The sequence below is a fragment of the Melanotaenia boesemani genome, chromosome 15 (genome assembly GCF_017639745.1).
Source record: "Melanotaenia boesemani isolate fMelBoe1 chromosome 15, fMelBoe1.pri, whole genome shotgun sequence".
Classification (NCBI taxonomy): Eukaryota; Metazoa; Chordata; class Actinopteri; order Atheriniformes; family Melanotaeniidae; genus Melanotaenia; species Melanotaenia boesemani.
Window position 1 is genome coordinate 13,378,635 of NC_055696.1, and position 20,748 is coordinate 13,399,382.

Sequence of the window (20,748 nt, forward strand, 5' to 3'; positions counted from 1 at the left end):
ACCACACAGGTCATCCACAAGCCCTCCCAGATCACCTGGGCTGTAACGATGTTTGCCCCAACGAAAGCAGTGACTCTCCACATGGGCAAAGCGCAAGTGATGATGGCGCCCAGCCAGCCAATGAAAGCCAGCAGAACACCTAGGATCTGGAGGCCCTGAGAAGCCATGGCCAAGCAATTGCAACCAGGACGTCTGTGCAGGAAACTTGAAGAAAGTGGAGGGTGGCCCTGACAATGATCTTCTTGAGGATTATTTAGTTCTGAAAGCGTAAAGTCTACTCCAGCTGTTACTGGTTTTTTGGTTTTACAAGCTTTGTAGTTGCACCTGCTCATGGATGGATTTGTGCTGCTCTGATGGAGAAAGAAACTGCTTCCAGTTGCTATTCAGACTTTCAGGGTGGAGTTTCTGTCTTCCATGACAAAGAGGGAAAGCTGAGACCTGATATCCTCAACCCTTGTTCATTGTGTCCATACATACAAGCTTTGTTACCTCAAGCAAGGCTTCAAGACTGGGAACAATGGCTCCAGATCCCAAATGTGTTCAAATACACACACACACACACACACACACACACACACACACACACACACACACACACATACACACAAATTTCAGATCAAGCCTTGAAAACACAAACACTTTGTTTTCTTCCAGTTTTTGGTGTGTTTAACATAATAAATGTATAAAACATATTACATATTATATATATATATATATATATATATATATATATATATATATATATATATATATTCTTCAAAACAATATATATATATATGTATATGTATGTGTGTCTGTGTGTGTATGTATATGTATATATAATTTAATTAATCAGTTACTTAAATTAGCTACTTCCTATTTCTATTTACAGTTAGGATCATTGCTAATCTATTACCTCCATTTAGGAAAACCTTTAATAAAGATTAGCAAGATAACCTCAAACAAGGGATCAGAATATTTCCTCAGTAAATTATCATTTGATCTCTTAACAAGTTAAAAATTGTCCTACAAAGTCCATATAAAGTCCAAATGCCTTTGCAACAAGACTCACAGTTTGACAAAGGAAGGTTTGCAGTCACCTTTCTTCCTGCCACTCCTAAACCGGATCAACAAGAAAGTCAATGCTTCTCAGATGCTCTGAGGGTATATTTTTTAATGGATCTTGTTTTGGTTTATTAGTGAATGTACACTAAATAAGTAGAAAAAGAAAAGCAAACACAATAAAGGTCAGTAAAAGATGTAAAATCCAATAATTATTAGTTAATTTTTCGACCATTGAAAGACTTATGCTGAAACACATTTGTTACAGAATAAAGAGAAGAAATAATGATGTCAGAACTGTAAACAATAAAACTTTATTTATAGTACGAGTCTAACACAATGCATCTTATACACTTGGGTCATAAAAAATCCAGATGCACCTAACAGAGATAACTTAGATATTGAAAGGAGTTATACTATCATTTCACCATCAAGACAAGGATTCACTAATATTCATATAACGTTCAACAACCACACAGACAAGAAATAAACATTTACAGTTGATTTTGAATTTAGGGTGTGGATCATTTCTTGCTTGAAACACTCTGAGCAGAACTAACTTTTTTCTTATGAAGTTACACCCTAAAACATCAACCCTCACAGGCCGGGATCATCAATTCATCTGTCGATGTAAATTTGACTCAAGCTGTTTCAGACAAAGTCTCTTCCAGACGCTGGTTTTGAGATTTCAGATCTGCCCACTGATGCCTCAGATTTGGCTGCTTTGTACTTTGCGGTGTAGGAGTCTTCATCTTTTGGAGGGCAGTTACTACAGAGCATCCCCCCTCCAATCAACATCAAAGCAGATGCGCCCCAACCAATGTAAAGCGAGGCACCCAGCTCTCTTTTCTGAGCACTGACCACAAACTGGCTGTAGAAGTCTGTTATAATGCTGTGGGCCGTCCAGCAGACAGGGATGAGGCAGAGGACTCCAGCTATGATAAAAACAACCCCAGATGCAACGCCCACCTTGGATTTTGATGTTGGGTCCGGCACACAGTTAGTGCAATTTCCTCCAGCTACGGCGAGCAGGATACCCATGATGCCCACCACGATGGAGATGACGGTGAGGGCCCGAGCTGCCTGGAGGTCAGAGGTGAGGGCCAACATGGAGTCATAGACTTTACACTGCATTTGGCCTGTGCTCTGGACCACACAGCTCATCCAGATCCCCTCCCAGTTTATCTGCGAGGTGACGATGTTGCTGCCAATAAAAGCAGTGACCCTCCACATCGGCAGGGCACACACGATGATGACACCAATCCAGCCCAAAATCCCCAAAGCTGTACCAAGAATTTGAAATCCTGTAGACACCATGGTTGATGGATGGTTTTTTGATGGATGAAACCTCTTCTTGTTTTCTGCTGTGTCTTAAAATCGTTCTCTGCAGTCCTTGTTTTGAAGAAGCAGCAGGCCTGTAGATTGTTTGTCTTCTTCTATTCCCCAGTTGTCAGATGGGTTTGCTGAAAGGGTGGGGAATCAGAGGAGAGCAGGTACATAAGCTTGAAGAAGGAGGGGCCATGAGTAAATGCAGCACTGAGTCATCAGTCGCTGGTCTGAAGGTCCACCCCCATACTCCACAGGAACACAACTCATTTACCCTCCCCCAGCCAATCGGTCTCATTAATGACAACCTGTGAACCTCCTTTGTATGTACCTCTATGCATAGCAAGACACAAAACTCCAACTGATTTTAATCATCCTATTCAAATTGTGATAGTGTGTGTTAATATATATTTTTCTTATTTTTTATCCCTCATCTCCTCCCCCAGTTTCACCTTAATGGCAGGTGGGTGGAGTAATGCACTTAAGAAGAGATGACTCAGTCTCATTCAAATTATAACGTCTCTGACGGAAACCTTACACTCCCCATATATGGTAGTGCGCCGTAACTTTGTTGAAAAACACATTCAAAAGCCATGACTGCTATGCTGCATCCTTCCTTACTCAGCTGTATGGAACTAATTCTCCAGGATGTTTAGCAGGTTCAGCAGGATTTACTACTTTACATGTGTAATTGATATCAGGCTACAGATCCTCCCCTTGTTTGCTTCGTTCTAGTCAAAATAGTTTTTGTTCAAGTTAGTGAAAGAGGGCTTTCAGAACTAAAAGCTGGTGTATGTATCTGATTCAAAATTTAAAGATGGCTCTTTCTGTTGACTTATTTCAAATTAGTGTTAACATATTTCACATTATATTGAGAATATATCAGAAGATCAGAGAATTGTTCTTACTTTTTTTCTAAATTTAAAACACTTGCATTGACTCTATATAAAAGTGACTTACTTGTGATCATGTTCTTTATTATGATTTAGATAATTAAATGATGCAGGTAGGTTCAGAGTTGTTCTCATTATCTTTTTCATAGTTTTATCTTTTATCATAGAGAAGACTGCATGTCTCTTCTGAAACGTATATGCAAACTATCACCCCATCATGCAAATCTTTCCACATATGGAAAAGAAGCTCTGCCTTGAAATTTCAACCTCATTTATTTCACATGGAAGGGTTAGTACAGCGAAACATTAACATAAGTTGATCTTGCCAAGTTTCATCAGACATAAATGTGAATTTATTATTGACTCTCTTGAGGTCAGCGAGTTCATGAAATTGAACACATGCAGCAGTAAAATATACTTCAAGTCTTTTTGTCACTTTAAGAATCCCAAAAAAATTGATATTTGCAAATTATTTCATTCTATTTACATTTTATGTAGCAAACCAACTTTTTTGGATTTGGGGTTGTACATATATAAAAGAGAAAACAAGATTTATTGTAATCAAAACAAGTAAGTTAAAAAAAAAAAAAAAAAAGAAAAGAACGTTTGAACTGACTACTGAGGTTAGAGTTGAGAGAGGCTGTGTGTGCGCTCTTTGAATAAGACTGAAGGCTGATTGTCCGAAGGAAGTGAGAAACTACAGCACTGTTTTATCCACAGAGGACCACAGGAGAAGAGTTTGAAGTTCGTGTGAAATTAGTTTGGGTTGGGTGTTGTACATTCAGTACATGCTGTTCCAAACAGCAACAAGGAGCTTTCAGTTTGGCGAAGAGCAAATGGCCAGCATATCTGGCAGATTTGTGGCTTTTAAATGTATAAAAATGACATGGAAGAAGAAATTGCTCAAATCCCTTTTAGTTTGACTTACCTGTCTGCTTTGCTCTGCTCTGACCAAAGGGAGGCAGCACTTTCAACACATTTCTGTTATCCTACTGTGTCTGTGTAAGTGTGCATTTACTAGAGGACATGTTTAAAAGTAGTCACATCTCTTGAAGGGAGAATCAGAAGGAATTTAAGCTCTAAATGATCAGAAACAGAAGTATTTTTAAAAAGCTTGAACTGAAAATAAATCTTAAATTGAACAAAATTTTGTTTTTTCTCATGCAGTTTGTTTTGATCTGTTACATTTTCATCAAAATCACGTGACAAACATTAAAACTTAACTACAAAGAGAAGAAGATGTTTGGATGATTGTGAAAGTTTAGCACCAGCCACAAAGCTTTTCACTAAGACTCTTGTGTAAATCAATCTCTAAGCAGCCATTAAATTTAAGGTTTAGTTAAAGTTTTTTAAACTTTTTAACTGATTCTGTGGTCTAAAGAGCTGCCACAAACATGTGACCTTATTAATGCTGCCAGTGGAAATCCCCATGTTCCTGTGAAAGCAACCAAGATGTAATATTCTGGGTTAAATGCGTAAGAGTGCGGGAATGAATATAAAGTTTTCCTGTTACATGCCCATGAGGCCATCAGGCCACCAGTATATATTTTACTGCCACTAACTAATCTCATCCAGATAAAGTGGCAAATATATCATTAATAAAATTAAAGGGAGTTGTTTGAGTTTCTAAAGAAGTTATTAAAGTTTCGTGCTTGTTCACGGAGATCTTTGTGTAAACTTTCTAATCATTGTACATGTATAAAAATCTGTTGTAAAGATGTGTAATATAAAACCAGCAAAATACAACTGGAATTATATTATACTACTGGCTCATTATTACCAATAAATAATTCAAAAACAGTATTTTAATGTTGTGCAGTGTGGAGGTGGAACTTCCTTTAAATATTATAATAAACCACCAGGAAAAAAAATACTTTTTTATGTCTTCTTGAAATGCTGATTCATCATTTTAAAAATCATCCCCTTCAAAAGTATTTAGCAGTCTTTAAAAACTATTTTCAGACATTTATGCTGAGGAGATCATGATGAACCCACAGATATCATTGTAAGCTCCATTAATTTTTATTAAAACACCACAGTAAACCTTTATCTCCCAGTGCTGTCCTGCTTTTTGCTCAAATGAATCATCCTGTGGGTCAAAAATCAGATCAGTGTTATCATTTATCCTGAAGCTTGACCTGCTTACATTTTCAGGTTAGACCTACATTATGTGCCCTATATGTTCTGTGCCCTTATTTCAAGATTACAGTTCTCACTTCTGCACGTACTATCTCAATTTTTATAGGCACTTAACCACATAGATAAGGCTTTAGTTACTATGCATGATGATATAATGCTCCCACATCCGTTATATGTTTTGATACAGCTGGAGAGCAAAGAGCATGCTTATTCTAAGAAATCCACAGAAAAATTAATAATCCTTCAGCTATAAACTCAATTATCAATTCTGGCAGACTATCTGGTGAAACCTGCCTCTGAGCAAGTTTTTGTACCAGAGAAAATATCTGTTGGGACTATTTATTGGTAAAATGCTGCTTCAGTGGCATACGCTGAAATGTTAATGAATGTTAATGTGTCGTGATCCATGATCTTGTAACAACAACAAGCCGACACGTAACCTGTTTCCACCCTGATTATGTCTACTAATCATGATTCAAGTCACAGAGGTGTTGTGCTCATTTAGACTTTTGAATTGTAGTTATGACCTGTGAGAGTAAATCACATGACTGAAGAGTGAAACAGTCAAGTCAGAGAAGCCATCACATTTTTCCTTTCTAAAGAAATCTGGTCTGCTGAGTTTAATAAGTAAATCATAAACTGCAAGGTACATTAGCCAGTATTTGTGGCTGCTAAGCTCTCAGCCACTGGACAAAACTAAGGTGCTGCTAATCCTCTGCATGTTAAAAATGAAAGAATGTAGGACGTCATTTGTCTTATGACACACAAACAAGAACTTGTCTTTCCCAATGAAACACACTTTTCATGTAAGAACTGTTTTCACACAATGATAACATGTCTTTTTCAAAAAGCCTTTTCCCAACATTGAATTTACAAGAGTGAATCATTCACTCAATACATTAAATACAATTAATTATTAAATGTTTAATTGCTAAAATGACACAAAAATAGAGACATTAATCCTTATGAACTACCAGGACTATTTGCATTAATAATTAATTTTATTTAATAATATAAAGAAAAACAAAAGTAAGATATTGTAAATAGTTTTTAAAATTCTTTAACATACCATGATGTTCATTTTGTAAAAATTTAGAGTGAACTATACAATAAGACATGAAAAGCCTCAAGGCTTTGAGCTTTTTTGTTGAATAAAATCTGCCATAATTATTCATGATTCTGCAACTCAAGCAATAACAAGTGCATTAAAAACAAACTTTAAAAAGACATAAAATAAATCAAATTAAAACAGAAAAGAAAATAAATAAAAATGTGAGGAATTAACAGTTGTTTTGATAAAAGGCATCAAAGAGAGAAGTTTTTAACCCTGGTTTAAAACTGCTGAGAGTTTCAGCAGACCTGCAATTAAGAAAGATGACTTCACTTTTCTCAACAACAGCTTCGATGAGTAATACAGAGACAATTACTTTGATACTGAATGGAGTAGATGAGCAGGTTTAGGAAGTGTTTTGCTTTTATAATAAGCCTACTGAGTTTAAAGTAAGACAGAAGGTAACTTTAAGTTGTTGGAAGAATTTTTAAATAGCATCCAAAGTCATACTCTGATTATAACACAAGTGTGTACTGTAACTACGGAACAGCACTACATATTTTTGCAGTATTTTATTAGAACCTGCTGACAATTTTAAGGACCATGTTTGTATTATTTGATACTTTGCCTTAGTTAATAATCAACTTGTTTCACAAACTGCTTGTTAAACTGCAGTTTCATGCATCCACAAACAAGAAGGTCATGTAAAAAGATGTTGGCATCTAAGATACTAATTCCGGCTTTGCATATATACTGGTCTTTATAGCATTATTTGCGTGATTTTAAAATAAAAAACAATTTTCCAAGCAGGTCAAAAAGATGGCATTTGAGTTAGCAATATATTGTTTCTTTGCTAAATACATAATTTCATTGGATTGCCTTTTTATAAGACTTAATCTTATTGTAGTTAGCCTTTCTTTAGTTGAATGTTGAAAAATAATTAAAGTGTGATAAAGTGTTCACATATGCAAGATGAAAGCATTTCCTATTCTGACTGCACCAGCAAGAACTGCAGTATTTAAATAGACAAATGTGTTAAAACACATAATAGAGCCAATTAGGTGTCATTGACAAAAGAAACCAGTCTGTTAATCATTTTCAGGGTTGTCCAAAATCTAAGGAGCCCTTATAGATGTCACACAGGCTCTTTGGGATGCTCCTCATTGCTATCTCAAACTGTTCCACTTCCTGTTTTTAAAGACGCCTCTCCCTGAAAGCCCTGCTTCTTTTATTTGACAAAGGAAATTTGACTTGTGAGTCCCATCTCATTGCTGAACCCAAGTGGTGGTTTGGAAGATAAACTGTACACATAGTACATATATTCCTATTTGTCTGGTAATGGTTATTTCTCAAATCCAGTGTGTTTGCTCAAATCCCACTGCCGTTCTATTGTGAAACTGACATGTTTTTCCATGGACTGACGTATTTTACAGTTTGTCATGAGATTGCATTGCTTTTTATGATGTAATTAGTCACTGTAAAGAAAAATGCAAAGCTTGCAAGATTGTCTCTGAACTGGAAAGCATGTTTGTGAAATGACTCATATACACAATGACTCATATGCACATGGTTTAAGGTTTATACACTTTATTACAGCTGCTTTAACAGTTGTACATGTAAGAAATGTCTAAATACCAACTCACATAAGCCAGTATGTGAATTACCCACTGAGCACTAGACATCATTTTAGCATTGCCCACCGTCGGCCATGAATATTTTCAGTTAAATTTAGACTCATTTTAAGCCAAACTGTTTCATTCAGATTGCTTAAATAATATTTTACACAAAAAGCTACAAATATCAAATTCACAACTGAATTCTATAAAGCCCAGAAAACAGCAACCAGGATTTTAATGCCGGGTTTGGAAAACTGGTTGATTTTAGGTCTGGATGTCCAAGAAAGATGCAATTTGTTTGTGTGTGAGTTCAAAGAAACAGAGAATACTGTTATAGGGATATTTTTCTAAACTCGCTTTTTTTTCTTTCACTGTTGGAGGAAATGTAATTTGCATGAAGTCAGAATTTCAACGCAGCTAGTGTTTCAGATAAAATGTTGTGGAACGATACATAGATGCTGCTGACATTAAATTTGTGGGACTTTGTAAAATTCCCGTAAATTTTGCTGTATAATATTGTGAGGGTACTGTTTACTATAATCTTGCAAATTAGCTCAGAGCTCACTTTCACGATCCAATGTCAGTTGTATACATTGGCTAGCGGTGGTAATGCACTGCTATAAAGTTGTTTCCAACCGCCAAACATGCCTGACATATTCACATAGCATTTCTTCAAACATTGTTCATTTTTCCACAGTTGTCCTTGGTTGTGTCCGAATGTGCACCCTACTCCCTACATAGTGCCCAAAGTATTGTCTTCTCTAGCTTGTTCCTTTTTTTTTTCCTGGCTTGTTTCTTTCACTGGTAGTACGTCAGCTATTCTGCTCAGCACTGACCCTGTGATTTCTGGTTATATTGCTCCGTTTTCTGCATTAATCGATGGATAGCTATGCATTGTGAAAACGGACCCAAATTACTTCTGGGCAAGATAGAGAAGTGGGCACACATGCATTTCTGAGCTCCATCCACGGTGCCCCAAAATAGTTCAAAAACCTGCCCTTAACAAACTGTTCTGCCTTAAAGGAAGAACCACACATCTATGCTCTCATGTTGCAACAAAATAAGAGGTTTTGATGAATGTCTGCTTTGAAGAGTGCTAATGCTAACACCGCTACCAAGCTAGAGATGCATAACTACGCTGCTGTTGCTAGCTCTAACACTGGTGGACACATTAAGAAGTGCCTCCAGTATGAGACAACAACTGAACACAACTCCAACAAAGTCTCTTTAGCTGAAAATCTGAAAAGCAAAGTGGATGGCTTTGCAGATCATTTGAAAGAAAATTCAGAAATGTTTGCCCTCGTCACGCAAAGAGTTGAACAAAACTCATTTGATATTGCTGAATGTAAGTCTAAAATGGAAAGCCTCGAGCAGGAGTTCACCACTGTCAAAAAAAAGAAAATCGACCCGAAAGAAATACTTTTGGAATCAGAATGATATAAATGCAGAAGGATCCTGAGGCCTCAAAAAACAAGGAGAAAATCTTAGAGTAAAAGTTTAAAAGCTTCTCTCAAAGATTTTACCGCAATTGACAGACCAAATTGAAGATGTGATTGACACAAGCCACAATGTGGGGAGAAAAGAAGAGGGAAGAAGCCGTTAGATCATCAAACAGTTCACACAAACATGCCACCAGGACACAGTTTGTCAAGTGGCGAAGGATTCATCGGTGTGTGAAGTACAAGGCCTTCGCTTTTATTCAAGACAGGAAAGAGAGGAACAGAGGCAAAAATTTTGTTACGTGCCAGATCTCAGGGTAAGGTGGCCTTCTACAGAGGTCATGTCGCAGTGATTGATGGCCTTGTGATCAAAGTTTCTGAAACAATGGTCTTCATGATTATGCATTATGCCTCTCTGCTTCAAAACTCAAATTATATGTTTACCTTGAATACTTGTTTATAACTCAAAGTAGCACCAGTTGTAGCACTGTTTTCCCACGTGCACTCTTGTTGTTTTACTTCATTGATGAGGGATTAGAAATGAGGGTAAAGTAAAAGAAAAAACATGTTGTTGTAAAGTTGTTATTCTACATGTCATTTTATTAAGGGCAACTTTAAAATTCTCAGGGGCTTGCCTTAAGCCCAGTTAAACAAACTGGACAAACAAACCCACTCAAATCACAGTGATGAAAAATTTTGGAGGAGACAGGATAATGTACTCAAATCCGAATCAGCAGTTGCTGGCAGTCTCGTTAAATAACTTTCCAGGGAAGATGGTATCAACAAAACACAGCAGCAGATCATTGAATTATTTCTGTATTACATATTGATGACTCTAATGATTCTAGGTAATGTTTTCAGATACTGTAACGTGTCAAAAAATAAAGATTTTCTCACAATTATAGAAGATAAACCTAACATCTTTTTTGGAGATTCTCCACTGATCACATCTTAATAGTTGGGGATTGGAACATAGTCATGGACAAAGGTCTTGATAGACACACCCCAAAAAAGTTTGAACCCCTATTCAAATTGTATTTTACCTGGTTTCTGTAACAGCCTTGGACTTATTGATCCAAAAAGAAAAGCACCCTAATGAGAAACAGTTTACCTGACATAACTCAGATGCCTCCAGCAGATATAAAATAGATTACTGGTCATATTTCTCCAACACTTTACTGATTACTGTAGCATTAATCTGTCTACTACACCTGATAATATGAGACACAGAGGTTACTGGGAAGACCTGAAATAAAAAAATATGAGTTCCATATCTTTCAGCAAAAACCTTTTAAAACTCAATTACCTGGAAGAAGAAAGAATAGTTAAAGAATCTGTGTTAAACATTAACGGATACTGGAAAAGTCAACCTTTCAGCCCTACAATTTAAATTAGACAGCATTTATGAAAAAAGGCTGTGGTGCTTTCATCAGAATGAGGACAAAATGGATTGAGGACGGAGAGAAATTCTGCATACTTTTTCAGATTGGAGAATATGTAGCAGTAACAACAAAGCTCGATAAAATCCCTTAACATTGATGACACAGAGTACACAAACCAAAAACTAATTGAAAAAGAAATCAGCTGATTCTATCAAAACCTCTACTGCTCGTCCTTTTCAGCCCAAGACTTCAACCTTCTGCTGTGTCAAATCAAAGACCTTATTCCACAAATCGCTGAAGATTTCAGGGAAACTGTGATAAAAACATTCGTATAAGAGCTTGATGATGCTATCATGTGCTTGAAAACTGAGCAATCTCCAGGCCCGGATGGCGTAACTGCCAACTTTTACAGGCATTTCTGGGAATGTTTTAGAGACTTTCTATTTCATGTTTTTGAAGGGATTATCTGTAACCACTCGCTTCCAGAAAGTATGAATCAGGGTATCATAACTTCTATACCAATACCAGGAAAAGACACCATCCGACTTATCTGTTGAACTTCAACTAAAAATTATTGCCGCGTATCTACACTAACAGACTAAAGAAAGGTCTAAGAGATATAATTACTGAGTTACAAACTAGTTTTCTGAGCAAAAGATTTATACACAATCATTTCAGACTGGCGGAGGATTTACTTGAGTATGGGGACTGGGTTAAGGATAGAGATTTCATTTAATTCCTGGACTTTTTACAAGACTTTTGATATATTAGAACATAAGTTCCTTTTCAAAGTTTTACATATTTATGGTTTTGGACCAAACCAAATTTTCTAGCACTTCCACAGTACCTCTATGTATTTTACCAATAACAGAGGTGTAAAACAAGGATTTAACATCTCCATGTTTCTCTTCATTTTAGCAACAGAATTAATGGCCACTCTAATAAAAAGAAAAAATTCTAAAACACAAAAACAGACTGTTTGATGACCAAATCATAATTAGTCAGCTAGTTGGTGGCACCACCATCTTCCTAAAATATCTGGAACAAATCCCATGTGTTCTTGAATTAATTGTTATATTTTCCAAAGCATCAGCTTTAACAATAAGTTTCCAGAAATGTGAATTGACGGCAATACATGACACTGAGCTCCCAGAAGCTTACAATATTCCTATAAAACCCTCAGTGAAGTATCTTGGAATCCATATGACTAAAGACCTGCAAATCTCAGTTTAATAAAGGGCTTTAAAGAAACATGACACTCTTTGCTGGAACTTATTTAACCAAAATGGGGTCACTGGCTCGGTGCATAGATCCTGGTTACCTAACGGCCAAACTAAAAGAATATATTAAAACTATAAATCACATTGCAAAAGCTAAAGAGGCCACAATTTGACTCGGAGCTAGCTCTTCTCCTGGACAGTAAGTAACAACATAAACGTTAAGTTACTTCGACATGTTCCACAAAATGGTGATATTGTTTTGCTCAGTGTGTTTGCACTGAACAAATTTGTTTGCAAATGAGACGAGTTGGAGGTGGAGGAAGCGGAAGAAGTAGAGGGAGGTGTGGCTCTTGACACATTTTGTTTTGGTCTACATGCAGCGCACAATAGCAAACCTAATTTTGCTTTGTGCTCCTTTTTTTTTAATTTTCTTTGTGGCCCTTTAAATGTGAACCCAAAGACATTTCCAGTGTGGTGTAATTTTTCTTAACTTTTGTTGAGTTTAACCATTTGTAAATCTTTGAAAAGAAAATGAATTTTCCAAAAACTAATCTATGTCTGTCTTGGTATCCTACTGCTGAAGCTGATGTGTATATGTGCTTGTGCTTTCAAATTTCAGCTTTTACACTGCAGCTTATTCTCCTGAACAAAAAATACTTTAAAGATAAAAAATAGCTGGAACACAGAAACCAATGTTAAACATCTATAAAATACATTTTAGATGCTCCTGGTTTGTTATTAACTAAAATTGTGAAGTGAAGATGATACATGTTTCTCCTATAAAAACTGTAACATCATAATATGGGGAAGGCTGTAAAAAGATGACATAGTGAGACAAATTACCGAACAGAAACTAAAACAGAAGCAGAAAAAAGATAAGATTGTTCAGAGTAAAACATTCTGAATTTATTTTTTATCTTCTTCTATTTCCCCTGAAACATTCCCAGCCCGTGTAAACACACACTGAATACACACATCTTTTATAAAGTTTGTTTGTGCATCTGTTAGAATCACATATGGTTACCTATCAACCGCATAACAAGGTCTGTCCTGGTCACTCATTACCTTCTGACAGCAGTAAAACAGGCACACCTAGAGTTACCATGGGCAAAAGGTTAAATCATAAAAACGCTCATTTGAAAAAGAGCTAAAAACACCACCAACACGCCCAGGCGGTAAAAGAGGCCAGGAACTAGAACTCACCGGATTGGCTTGGTTTGAAGTTATCTCCAACAGTAGGAGGTCCAGACTAGATGCTTATAAAATGATTTACAGGTTCAGCAACCCCTTGAGAGCATTTTTACAGGCGAGTGAGCAGGAAGCTCATGACGGCAGCTTTTCTGGATTCTGCAGAAGGTAAAGCAGCTACAACTTTAGGAGGAGGTGTATCTGGTGGAAACAAGAATTAACAAAAAGGAGTTTACGGATAAATTAAAAAGGGTGGGCAGCTACTTTTATTTTTAAAAAGGACAAATTCAAGCTTTCCTTCAGAAGACAGAAAGGACGTATAAAAGGTTGCATCATGGGATCTTTGGGACTTGAGCTGACTGGCATTTCACTGTCCTTGCTGGGCTGGCTGCTGAGTGTGGTCAGCTGTGCCCTGCCTATGTGGAGGGTCACTGCCTTCATCGGTGCCAACATCGTCACCGCTCAGGTGTACTGGGAAGGTCTGTGGATGAGTTGTGTGGTCCAGAGCACAGGGCAGATGCAGTGTAAGGTCTACGACTCCATGCTGGCACTGCCTCAGGACCTCCAGGCTGCCAGGGCACTCACCATCATTGCCATCATCTTGGGAGTGGTAGCACTCCTCATTTCCATGTTGGGAGCGAAGTGCACCAACTGCATCGAGGAAGAAGGGGTTAAAGCCAGGGTGATGATCTCATCTGGAGCAGGCTTCATCACAGCAGCTCTGGCACAGCTGGTGCCTGTTTCCTGGTCGGCACACACCATCATTATTGAGTTCTACAGTCCAATCATTCCCTCTGGCCAGAAGATGGAGATCGGGGCATCACTGTATCTGGGATGGGCCGCCACGGCCCTGCTTCTGATTGGGGGGGGCATTCTTTGCTGCAGTTGTCCTCCAAAGGAAGAGAAAACAATGAGGTACAGCATCCATCCCCAAAGTCGCATAGCATACTCTGCTGCCCCAAGGTCCACGGCTCAAAGCTCATACACCAGAAAAGACTATGTTTGAGAGACGAGGACAAGACCAACGAGAGACAAAAAAGGATTCAGCTCTTTTTGTGTCATATTTACGTATTTCCCATTTGTACACTTTCATACCTGTACAATAATAAAAGTGGTTTAACTAGAATTAGTTGTTCACAAGAAAAGAGCAGAAGGGCAGACATTGAGGGCTTTTGCTTATATGCTTATATAAGACCATAAATATGTGTAAAAATATTATAAACTTCTGAAAAGATCTAAAGGAGTTTTACTGTTGGTTGATGAGACTGTTTATGCGTTACCATTGGGTCTGAAATGATCAGTGGAAATGATGATCATATTTATAAAGACAAAAGACTGAATGTGATAAAAGATGTTTAAAAATGTGTTTTATTTCCAGAACTCAGCAAGGACACATTTCCTCTTTTTTAAATATATTTATTCTTACTCATAACATGGATCCATTGCGGATGTTTGTTGTTGTGTGGGTGATAGCAGTGATAAGTGTGTACATTTCATCAGGCTCTCAAAGTACACAGTTACACTTGTATCTTGAATGAGTTTTTTGTCATATTTTTCTTGATGTCTTTATAAAAAGGGAGGAGATTGGCTGAGTCACAGATGTTAGAGATATTGCAGCTCAGCAACACAGGAAGGTCAAAATAGAGGACTGAGTGTAAAACAAATTAAGGAAGTCATGTAAAATCAATATTTGGTTGAGCAATATGTAAACAGTTTCATTGGTTTAATTTTAATCATGTTTTAGTTTTTAATTGCTGTGTTGAGACTTCTCTTTGTAAAAACAGTTGAAGCTTTTATGTGTTTTTCTTTTGTGAGACGTATATTTTCTTTGCCTTTACTTTGGCACATATTTCCTGAGAGTTTTAACACATTGTATATGCAGAGTGGAACTGTTCGTAGATCTACAGTTAATGATTTAATTAACATGAAGAATAAAGTAACCAGAATTTCTACTGTAAAACATTGTGTTTGTTTGATTAATCTTAGTTTTATGAGCAAGGACGATGCCACAACAATAAATTTGATGAATTGATGAAGGTTTAAAATAATCTAAGGTGTCATGATGGCAAGCAGGGTGGAGGGGACTCAGGATGGAGCTGCTGTCTCAGGATGTCAGCAAACCTTGCTTTTTAGGACTTCATTAGATGGTAGCTGGAAAAGAAGGGGAGGTGGTACAAATAATGATAGAGGAATGGAAGAAGTTAGAAGGGATGTAAAGGACAAGGAAGAAAAGGGAGGGTAAACGGACAAAAGGACAGACAGAGGGAGGTTGGACAAAGAGATGAGGGAGAGGGAGGTGGATGGGAAGAATGTCTGAATGGATGACGGAGGATAGGAGGCAAGGCTGAATGGATGATAGACAGGGATATGTAAGAATAGAGAGCAAGACAAAAACGAAACCAAGGAAGTGAACCATATATAAGAATACTCACCAGGTGATTAGAGGTGTGGTGGAGGTGTGGCCCTGCTCCCAAACCCAACTTAACAAGTTAACTTCATTTGAGTCTCAAAATGATGAACAGATCATTTAACATTCAACTGAAAAACAAGCGTTAAACAGAAATGAGTGAGACTGACCCTGATCCAAGTTAGGTTGTCCAATAGCTGAGGGGGAAAATCATCTGTTTATTCTACTCAGTGGAAGAAAATAATGATCTGAATAAAATGTTAAGCTTAAATGTCAGGATGTTACCACGATCATTAACAATGTTTTAACTACCTGGTCTCTTCTGGATTTGATTTAGGAGCCAGCGATCAGTATGAGTCAATATTACACAATCACTTCCATTCATCCCAAATCACAAAAAGCAACAAAAATATCAACATATAATTTTATTTCTGTGCTCAGTCAGACTTAAAGTTAACAATCTTTTCTTTTAACAAAAAATGGATTTTGCCACCAAATACATTTTTATTTGTAGACAATAAAGCATATAATGTAAAATCTACTCCTATTTAGAGCTTTAAACTAAATATTTTTCATCTAAGTTAACAACTGGGAAGTTTCATGTTGGTATTTGTCCTGATGTTTTTATTAAGCAATTTAAACTGGTTTCTAGCACCTCCTCCTGGTGAGGAGGTGCTGTCAAAACACATGGGTTGTGTGGAGGACAGCACAGTAATGTAATGTAAGATTACATTTAAAAATTCTGTTTTTAATATGCCATTTTTCCCCTCATCTAAATGCTGTCTTTTAGGCACAAAATTATATATATATATATATATAAAAGACTGTTGGAATATATTTATGCATGTCACAGACTTTAAATAACACATATTCAAGGATGGTAAGTATATCACAGCTTCTAAATTATTCATAGACCGTTTTGTGTTCTTATTTGGAAAGTGATGTGAATTATTCTTTATCACAAATTGTTTTGATTAATTGTTTTTAAAATGTGGAATAATTACTTTAAAATGACAGATAAAAATCACACATTGCTTTAAAACAAATACAAAAACAGTACAAAAAAATCTTAGTAACATGTTTTAAAGCACATCTTGCCCTGTAGACTGATATTATATATAAGAGGCGGTCCTATCTGTTCAGAGTCTAACTTGTTCAACGGACACCACTTTTTCTGTTTTGAATAATCAAATGAGTTTCAGTTCTGTCAGAAGAGCAGTTTGTTGTTGCAACACCGGAACACTTTCTACTCCTCAACACTGAATAAATGTGTCTCACTATCCAAGGAGTATTATTTTAATGTAACATGAAGCACCTGCTGAAGTGAAATAACATAATGTAAGCCTAGAAATAATATACAGTATACTGTACTAAGAAAACCTCATCAAACCACACTAAAAGTACCAAAGGTGTGCATAGCATACTTTAATTCTGCAAAATATACACTATACTTTATACATTAGCCCCTATTGGTGAAATTATATGCACTATATTAGTAAAGCTGTTTCTCTCTCTTACTAATAAATTGTTATACTTTTGCAGTATGGTCCCAGTTCATTTTAAACCGGACTAAAGATTTAACATTGATAAATGTTTGATTAATCCTAAATAAATGTTTTAGAAAGTCAGAAGTATGCTTTTTCATGTTCCGTTTCTTTAAAGGTATAAAAACATAAAAGCTTTAGTGATTTGAATATATTTTTATAGCATTTGAAAATAGCAGGAACACTTGCAAATTGAAAGTGGTTGAACAAATATTGTTTAGGGTAGTTTTAATGCTGTTAATTGTCAAAAACGGGTCAAAATTTGACCCTTAAAGTATATAAGGATTAAATGTTACAGGTAGTAAAGATGTTTAAATTTGCTATTTTATATGCTGCTGACAAGATTGTAAATTTCCCCTTTGAGGAGCAATAAAGTCTCATCTCATTATAGCCAGTAATAACTAGTGGTAGCTATTTTATATTTTATATTAGTTATTAAATGATAAAAGTGTGTTTTATTTATAGTCTGAGTGCATACACACATGTGGCCTAAGTCATCAGCTTATTGTACTGGAGAACAATAACAAAATGGAAATATTTAAGTAACCTACAAGTATAACCTAACATTACAAAAATACTTGAATTGGTGACACCCCCAACAAATGTATGTATATCATGGTTTCACCTATTATTCACCTACTATGATAATAACCGTCAATAACACAACATTGAACAGGGCAGAGAATATACATGCTTTATTCACCTGTATGCATGTTTATCGTGGCTACCTCACATATTTTTAGCATTGTTTCTGCACGTCCTCAGAAGTTGCAAGCTATGTGCTTGCAGACAACAATAGGGGACATACAGGGACCAATTTGACCATATCTAAGGTTATAGGGTTAACAGCAGTTAAAAAGACAGAAAGATTCAAAGACAGCAGACCCTTTGCTGGGGTCAGGGGTCTTACACATCATCTATGATACACTACTGTTGGTTTGCCTGCCACAAAATGAACCAAATGGTAATTTTTTACAGTAATTTGTGCATCGGTAAACTAAACTTCTCCAAGCACTGAATTTACAAGAAGAGCATTTTTCCTTGTTCACAGGATACTCTATGACGTTTGTGATGTTTTGTCAGTGTGTAAACGATACTGAGAAGAATAGTCACACAGTCTGTATGCTGAAGGTGTTTCTGGACTGGCCTATTATGTTTTCTCTATGCTCATATATTTGCTCTTAGTGCAGTTATTCCAGTATCTAGCAAAGCTTTGGAATGATTTTCCTACCACTGAATCCTAACTTTTTATAGGTTGTAGTTGAGGAAACTGTAAAAAAAATCAAACGCTCTCCTTGTAAATTCAGTGCTTAGTGAAGTATAGCTTAAAAGACACACACACAAACAGAACCAGAAGGGACAAAAGATAAGAACAAAATGTAATGTGGGTGTTTTGTAATACTTGTCTTTACTTGTTTGCTCAAAACAAAACTTTCTATTTGTAGCCAAATGCAAAAGTAACTTCTTTGTTACCACCTCTGCATAAAAGTTAGCATTAAAGGTTAAGGAACTAATCAAGTTGTTTTCGGTAGAACTTCTGCTTCTCTTTACACTGAGTTGTATGGTCACACTTCATTATAATGTTGTCAACTTTATACAACACTCCAGACTCACTCAATAATCAGGTATAAACATTCACATCAAGGTGGTTTCAATTCCTTGAAGAAAACAGGTGCTTTAGTCAAGTGTTGATTTTTCTTGGAAGTCAGGAGTCATTTTACCCCCACCCTGACACTATTAGATCTTTTTCCACTGTTCTTCTCCCTTGTTCTACAGTACGTGCACAGGCGGTGTTTTTGTGTGCGTGTGAGTGTGTGTTGGTATCGACAGTATGTGTGAGTGAACACAGCCTCCTGCTGACATCATTTACCATGAGACTCCTCCTTGCTCCCATAAGATATAAAGGATCTCTTGTTTCTGTAGCAGCATCCTATAGCCACATCATATCCTCTCACAGGTGCTCTAGCTCAACATACTCCTCAGCAGTAGAGCAGGAGACTTCTGGCTGTGATCCGAAAGGCTTTGTTTCTTTTTCTGTTTAAATTCTGTTTTTTTCCCCAGACAAAGAGCCAACATGTCGATGGGTATGGAGATTCTGGCTATTAGCCTTGGATTATTTGGATTTATCTTGACAATAGTGACATGCGCTTTGCCTATGTGGAGGGTCACAGCCTTCATTGGAGCCAACATTGTCACTGCTCAGACCATCTGGGAGGGTTTGTGGATGAACTGTGTCATGCAGAGCACCGGGCAGATGCAGTGCAAAATCTATGACTCAATACTGGCTTTGCCTCAAGACCTGCAGGCTTCCAGAGCAATGACGGTTGTTGCCATTATACTTGGGATTCTGGGGGTTATGATCTCCATCGTTGGAGCCAAGTGCACCAACTGCATCGAAGATGAGCCGTCCAAAGCCAAAGTGATGATCATCTCTGGGGTCTTCTTTATCCTTTCCAGTCTTCTGGTCCTCATCCCTGTCTCCTGGAGTGCCACTGTCATTATTCAAGATTTCTACAATCCCCTCCTCACCGACGCACAGAGACGGGAGATTGGGGCATCACTCTACATTGGCTGGGGAGCAGCCGCCTTGCTCCTGATTGGTGGGGCAGTGCTGTGCACCCGCTGCCCACCAAAAGAGAAGAAGTACAAGCCACCAAAGATGGCCTACTCTGCCCCACGCAGCACCAGCGCAGGTGGAGGATATGACAGGAAGGATTATGTTTAAACAACTTTTAAAAAAAAAAGATCATGAAAAGTAGAGTTAAATGACTATGTCTGCTGTTTGTGTGTGTTTGTGTATCGATGTGTGTTGCTGTCTGAAACCACAGGGTGAAACCCTCTAAACGACTCCGAGATGAAGATATTTGTACAAATACTGATCGTTCTGCTTTGTTTTTCACTAACACAGAACAGCTCCATTTCCAAAATATGAATATGAGTGCCTACTTTTCAGCAACTTTATTCTTTCGAAATATTTTAGCAAACAAAACATTTATCCTAGACATTTCATGTAATACCAAAAACACCTGCTTTTGTTTTTGTTGGCCAGCTGTATGGTGTCATGTTTCATTGAAACTTGCTGTTAAAATGCTGTGTCTGACAGTGACGAGGAAGAGCCAGCTCTCATTTTACATGGATTTGGTTGCATGATTGTTTCGTGTGTGAGTCTGTGTGTGTGTGTGTGTGTGTGTGTTTTGCATGTGATATTTGCTTAGGAGAGTTTCTGCTGAGACTGAAACTAAAGGTGGATTGCTGACATGACCATGTTTTGTTTTCCTCCACACAGTTTCACTGTTGGATGACAGAAATGGCTGTTTTAGTTTAGCTGGCAGCCAAAGTCAGACTCTTTTTTGTCCTTATGTGAGTTTATTTCTTAGTTTATTTTGTAAGGTAATGTAATTGTAATGTATTCTATCATATTTGCATGTTTAAATTTTTATATATATAATGTATATTTGTTTGATTTGGGGTATCTTTTTCTATTATTTTACATTTTAAAACA

At 37.0% G+C, this 20,748-nt stretch overlaps 2 protein-coding genes across 2 annotated transcripts in view; one reads left to right on the top strand and one right to left on the bottom strand.

Moving 5' to 3' along the window:
* LOC121654613 overlaps positions 1-2,535 on the bottom strand; it is a 3,004-nt gene extending 469 nt beyond the window's left edge. Inside the window, exons 1-2 of the mRNA XM_042008829.1 lie at positions 1,699-2,535; positions 1-350 (exon numbers count right to left, since the gene is read on the bottom strand). The exon at positions 1-350 is cut by the window's left edge and continues 469 nt beyond it. Coding sequence (XP_041864763.1) covers positions 1-350; positions 1,699-2,358 — 1,010 coding nt within the window. The 5' untranslated portion in view covers positions 2,359-2,535. The remainder of the gene's footprint in view (positions 351-1,698) is intronic.
* Positions 2,536-13,397: 10,862 nt separating this feature from the next.
* Positions 13,398-20,748, top strand: LOC121654457 (claudin-3-like). The gene is made up of 2 exons (XM_042008610.1): positions 13,398-14,182; positions 19,385-20,748. Exons 1-2 carry the CDS (start codon positions 13,630-13,632, stop codon positions 19,969-19,971), a joined length of 1,140 nt encoding a protein of 379 aa, XP_041864544.1. The 5' UTR covers positions 13,398-13,629; the 3' UTR covers positions 19,972-20,748.